This window comes from Chaetodon auriga, chromosome 21, assembly GCF_051107435.1.
Source record: "Chaetodon auriga isolate fChaAug3 chromosome 21, fChaAug3.hap1, whole genome shotgun sequence".
Lineage (NCBI taxonomy): Eukaryota > Metazoa > Chordata > Actinopteri > Chaetodontiformes > Chaetodontidae > Chaetodon > Chaetodon auriga.
The window spans coordinates 3,292,105-3,298,104 of NC_135094.1; the positions used below are offsets into that span (position 1 = coordinate 3,292,105).

The following is a 6,000-nucleotide window of genomic DNA, read 5'->3' on the forward strand; positions in this document are numbered from 1 at the left end:
TTTTCAAACCACCCTTCTGAGGGAGAGAGAAACGCGGTGGTAGCTCAGCAAGCTTGCAGTAACAATTTGGACAAATCTGTGTGTTTTCTTGCTATTTAGTACATGTGCTTCAGCAAATATTCACCAAAGCTCTTCAACTACTGGGCTGTATTGCAGGAGACAGGATGAAAAGACTGCAGCAGAGACTGGAAACTAGAAATTCCACTCTAAGTGGAATTTTAACAACCAGACTTTGGACTTTAATTAGTTTTGCAAGAAACTGTGGCCATGCGTAACCACCACGCTTTTGTCCTTTTAGAAAGAGGACTACTATATGATTACTAATTAAGCTGTGCTTGAATTTACTTTTGAAGACTATAGTGTTCGAGCAAATAACACAGGTTGTTAATGATATGCTTAAGTGTTTGTTTCAATTACTATTTAGACATCTTTACCCAAGATGCCAGTAATTCTAAACGGCCCTACAAAGTTATTACCTGCGGTCTGTCCAGGGAAACAAAGAAAAAGGAAACAGAGATTGCAATTCTTTCCTCAAAGATCATTTAGCTAAATAAAACATCTCCTCGTTTTGCATCTTCACACAGATAACACTGCCAATATCCTGACGCGGAGGGGCGGTTTCAGCCGGCGCGAGATGAGCATGTACTTCCTGCCTGTAGTGATCTCAGACAATGACTACCCCATCCAGAGCAGCACCAGCACGCTGATCGTGCGCGTGTGCGCTTGCGACAGCCGTGGAAACATGCAGTCGTGTAACCCCGAGGTCCTGCCCTTCTCTGATGGCCTCACAACTGGAGCTCTGGTGGCCATCCTGCTCTGTGTCATTATTCTCCTCAGTAAGTGCCCTCGTGTGCGAGCATCTTATTTGTTTGATATTAAAAGTTCAAGGTAATCCACTGTAAAGTTGTTTTTTTAAGTGCAATAAATGCATGAGGTTTCCAAAGTCAAAGAGTAGCTGACCAAAAGATTTTGCTTCTTGTGACGTTTGTTTCTTTGTTCAGCTGTGGTTGCAGTTTCTGCTTCAAGTGACTAATTTCTCCTATTCAAGTACATTTCATTTATATCACCCATCATCAAAAATTACAATTGGCCTTGCATGGCTTTGAAATCTATTCAATACGCCGTGTTAGATTCTCAAACCCTCCTTCATTACTGCTGCTATGCTTAAGCTTTCCATTCTAGCAAAACACGTGTAGTTCACAGCAAAAACAGCACATTTTGAAATTTGAAGTTATTTTTGAAACAATTGCTTTACAGTGTCACACAGAAGTTAACAAAAGCAGGCTTCTCGCTTCACCCACAGATGGCTCAGTGGTTGGCGCTGTCGCCTCACAGCCAGAAGCTTCTGGGTTTGATTCCAAACTGGTGCAGGGTCTTTCTGTGTGGATGCATGCATGTTGTGCGGACACTGGCTTCGAGCTGGAGTTTGTCCCAGTCGCTGCCCACGGCTCAGGGATGGGTTTAATTTCACTACGTTGTACCGAGCATGAGTGAAGAATCTTCTCTGTTGCTGTATTTAGCTGGCTGAAGCAGCTAATTGGTTGAAAATGGCATCTCAAAGTCTTAGACATCCACTTGACAGCTGAAGACTGAGGCTGAAACTCCATGTAAAAAAAGCAGCCTGTTCTTGTATGATTGGGTAGCTCAAGTACAATATAACAGGAATAAGTTTTCGTAGTTTATAGTGTGGACACATGACACACAAAAAATATGCTAAATTAGCTCTCCAGGCAGGTCTTCCTTTCACATGCTCCATGCTGCAGCCAATTCAGGGTGTTAAAGCCAATAACAAGGCCCAGAGTGAGTTTCTTCACTCAAGTGTGTACTGCTGAGTTCCCACATGAGGGAAAAAAAAAAAAAAAAATTAGTGAATATTTCACTTATAATAAGGTCTATCACTACAAACAGGACATGACTTTAGAGCCTGGAGTCCCAAACCGAAGCATCTCAATACATTAAACCATGGCTGTGACACATTAACAATGGCTGCATTAGAAATAATGCACAGAAATGATTCAGTGTACTTTTCATTGAATGGCTGTGCAGCACATGCTTGATAAAAAAAAGCTAATAAACTGAAGCTGAAGCACATGAATGCTAGCTCTTGATATCTGATGCTTCATAGCTAAATAGCACAAGAGTAGACTCATATGAGGACTCAACCTACTGGTAAAGTTTAGTAAAGGATCACTGTCATGGAAAAAGAGGACAGACGCTTGAACTTTATACACTTTGGATGACTAACCACCCACCTTGATGTCTTCCCCAGGAACTATAAACACATCATGTTACAGAAATTACAATGGCTTCAGAGAGAGGACATTATTCTGATGATCACAAGCGGCTACTCGTCAAGAAAACACAACAATGAGCCACTTAAGGCATTTCAACAAAGCACGGATGCTGTCTGCTCTACTGCTGTCAACCCAGCAGTATCAAGGACACTGCAGAAATCTGTCAACAATGATATGACCTGCTGCAAAATTTCTTTTAACATGTAAGCGATAATTAGTCATTAAAGCAAGCCCGACCAAAGACGGGTTACTTTGCATATTGAGTCAAATGTGGCAGTTCTCGCTCAGAAAATAGCCCCGACTGTGGTTCTAAGCTCCATTCATTAGCAAACAAACCCACTTAAAAAACACAGTCTGCATAGAATAGGTCGCGTGTTACATTGCTCACATCCCAGAGCACCACTTCAGCCCTCCTCGTGGTCTAATGCAGTATGTAAAAGCACACAGGGCACGACGGCAACGGCGCCTATCGTTTTATGCAGCAAAAAGCAGAGATGTGTAGTGCTTATGGCCGAGGGCACCTGCTGTATGTAAGTAATGGCTTTTAACTGTCATTGAACCTCACCTTGCTTGGCCAATCATAGTGAGGACTCAGACATTTTGAACGTAGAATGAGGGCAACGCGATTAAAAAAATATTCAATAAAAGCGTGCTCATGAATGCCTGCATGAGCTTCCTACCCTTTCCATGTGTTGAATTTGGACCCCCCCCCCTGTCATGATCCCTTGTTTTCAAGTTTGGTGTGCTATTTGATCCGCACCCTGACTGAACTAGCGACACAAGCAAATTAGTATTGACCAGCTTTCCTTCCATCTGCTTGTTTTAACTCCAAATTTCAAATTGTGGGTCTGGTGGTGGGCAGATCTTCTCTCACATAGAGTGCACTGAAGGTTAAACTCCATGCTCTCCTCTTGAGCAAAATATCATGACATCTGCTCATTATCTGACGCTTTTCGCGCTTGAACCCCCTTGACAGACTGTCTCATTCACCTCTGCTTGACTCCGACAGGCAGGCGCTGAGCTGGAACGGCTCGCCCTATCTGGTCTTGCTCATTGCAGCCCTCTGCGCTGTCTAAAAACATGGCACTGGTCAGTCACAAATGTTCCTAAAGAACCTTTATAAACAGCCACCTCCACCCCCATCCAACCCATGTTGAAGGCATTGTAATTAACACCCAGGTGGGAGGCAAGTAGACAACTACAGTGCCTGCTGATAGGACAAAAAAGGGAAAGGAAGGAGGAGGACGGCAGCACAGGTGAAGCAGGATTTGTGCTAGTCCTAAATGAGAGATTGCTTCCTCTTCTTCCGAGAGAATTATGGGTTTATTTAAAACTTGCTACCGCACAGTGCCACTCTCTGGAAACATGCTCACTCTGCAATCTCTCATTGTCTTATACTGCTGAAAAAGAAAGAAGATGAGATATGAGGCTGTGTGCTGGAGACTAAAAAAAAAAAAAAAAAGGATTCTCCAACTGCTGCGCATTTTATACAGTGAATGTGCCGTTCAAGGGAAAAAGAAAGAAAAAGCTTTTTCACTGAATCTTTAATAATAGGAGGTGAATGCCGGAGGCAGTGTTGGGGATTTATCACTGGTAGCAAATGTGTCTCCCCTCTGCGCTTTCGCTCCCCTGCGCTCTTTAATGCATGACACATGTTAGGAGGCACACATCTTATGCTGAGCTTTCTCTCTCTGTGTTTCCCACTGTTTTTGTGTAGTGATCGTGGTGCTGTTTGCTGCCCTGAGGAGACAGAGGAAGAAGGAGCCTCTGATCATCTCCAAAGAGGATGTCAGAGACAACGTTGTCAGCTACAACGATGAAGGGGGCGGAGAGGAGGACACTCAGGCCTTTGATATTGGCACACTGCGCAACCCAGAGGTGATGGATGCTAACAAGCTACGCAGGGACATCATACCCGAAATGCTGTTTCCCTTTCGGAGGACATCACCTATAAAGGATAACACGGATGTCAGAGACTTCATTAACGGGAGGCTTCAAGAGAACGATTCAGATCCCACAGCGCCCCCCTATGACTCCCTGGCCACGTATGCTTATGAGGGCAGTGGGTCGCTGGCAGAATCCCTCAGTTCGCTGGAGTCCGCTGCCACTGAGGGGGACCATGATTACGATTACCTCAGCAACTGGGGACCACAGTTCAAAAAGCTGGCAGAGATGTACATAGGGAAGAGCCCTGACAGAGAGACCTAGACAGAGCCATGAAAGTCTCTCTTTTTTTCCAAGCCCATTTTTTTCTGTCTGTTTATCTAGCTAGCTAGCCAGACAGCGATTTGTCTAGTTAGTTAGCTAGTCAGCTAGTTGACTGTCTGTCTACCTATCTATCAAGCTATCTATCTGTTTATCTGTCTAGTTTGCTAGCTAGCTTGCTGGTTAACTAGTAGTCTATTTGATTCTCATACACATGAGTGCACACATGCACAAACGCGTTCAGACAAGAAATCCTGCAATCCTTTTGCAGGTGCTGAAGTGGAAGTTAAGACTTGAACTGAGTTGAATTTTCTCATTAATGGAGATACAGTATAATTCTGTTTTTGGTCATAATCAGTAAAGATGCCTTTGAATTTTAGGATTTTTTGTGAACAATGGTGTGGACAATGTGTTTTGTAATTGACCTGAGAGATAGTAGTATTGTATACTATCAATGTTTAATGGCACTCGACCGGGTTTGGGTGGGGTAAGGAAGGAGTCAAGTGGTTTTTCCAGCCACCTCCATTAAATACTGTAAATGTACAAAGTGTTTTTAATGATGGACATCCTATATACTATTTGCTATCTTTGTTTGACAAGCAATGTTCATGTGAGTGGTTGGTGCAGTTTATTTGTCAAACTGTGAATTCATTTCATCATATAGGTGTAATATGTAATGGAAAGTGTATGTTGTAGGAAAACTGTCATACACTGGATTCACGCTGTTTGAATGCTGAGTCATTTTGTTTTATATTTATATTTTTATACTTATTTTCTTAATAAAATGATGTTTAAAAAAAAAAAAAAAAAAAAAGCAGCAGCAGCTATATTTCCAGTCCATTGCCTGCTTTGGTGGTTACTGAAAGGGTATTTCTGTAGTATTGCAGGTTTATTAAGGATACACAGAAAGGACAGAAAATATCCAAATTTGACACAGTTTGCAGGGGGGGGATAAAGCATCTGTAGAGACACAGAAAAACAAAAAGGAAAAGACATAGAAAATGAGTTCTCTTATAGTATTGAAAACAAAATACTTGTCATGTTAACATAATATGATGAGTATTTTATTTTCAACGCTGCAATAACAAAACTTCCCTCCCAGTTATGCTGGCAAACCATATGTTGGTCCTGAATTTGACAAGTTGTCTGAATTCTGCAAAAAGTCAAGAGGTGCCTAACAAACGAATATCCCATAGAGAGGTGGAAAGAAGGAAGTGATTCATGTGATACTGCAGTGCTATATGTACGTCTGGGTAGCTGTACTATACATGCAGAGTCAGATCATTCTAATCTGTATTTCTGATGACATTTAGGGCCCAGGACATGTTGCATTGTCCTCTTCATCTCATCTTGAATTGACTTGAGATGTCAGAAAGGATTTGGAAGTTATCACATCCTGTTTAATTTATGTTCTACCGAACATCCCAACGTTTGGAATCGGGGTTATATTTGCTTGGGTCTTTGATTTTGTTTGGTTTTGGGTTTTGAGAGGAGATTATGT

At 42.2% G+C, this 6,000-nt stretch overlaps 1 protein-coding gene across 1 annotated transcript in view; it reads left to right on the forward strand.

Annotated features, from left to right (window-relative positions):
- Positions 1–5,287, forward strand: part of LOC143339907 (cadherin-10-like) — a 29,128-nt gene extending 23,841 nt beyond the window's left edge. Inside the window, exons 11-12 of the mRNA XM_076761459.1 lie at positions 585–836; positions 4,012–5,287. Of these exons, the coding sequence (XP_076617574.1) occupies positions 585–836; positions 4,012–4,502 (743 nt within the window). The 3' untranslated portion in view covers positions 4,503–5,287. The remainder of the gene's footprint in view (positions 1–584; positions 837–4,011) is intronic.
- The last annotated feature ends 713 nt before the right edge of the window (positions 5,288–6,000 follow it).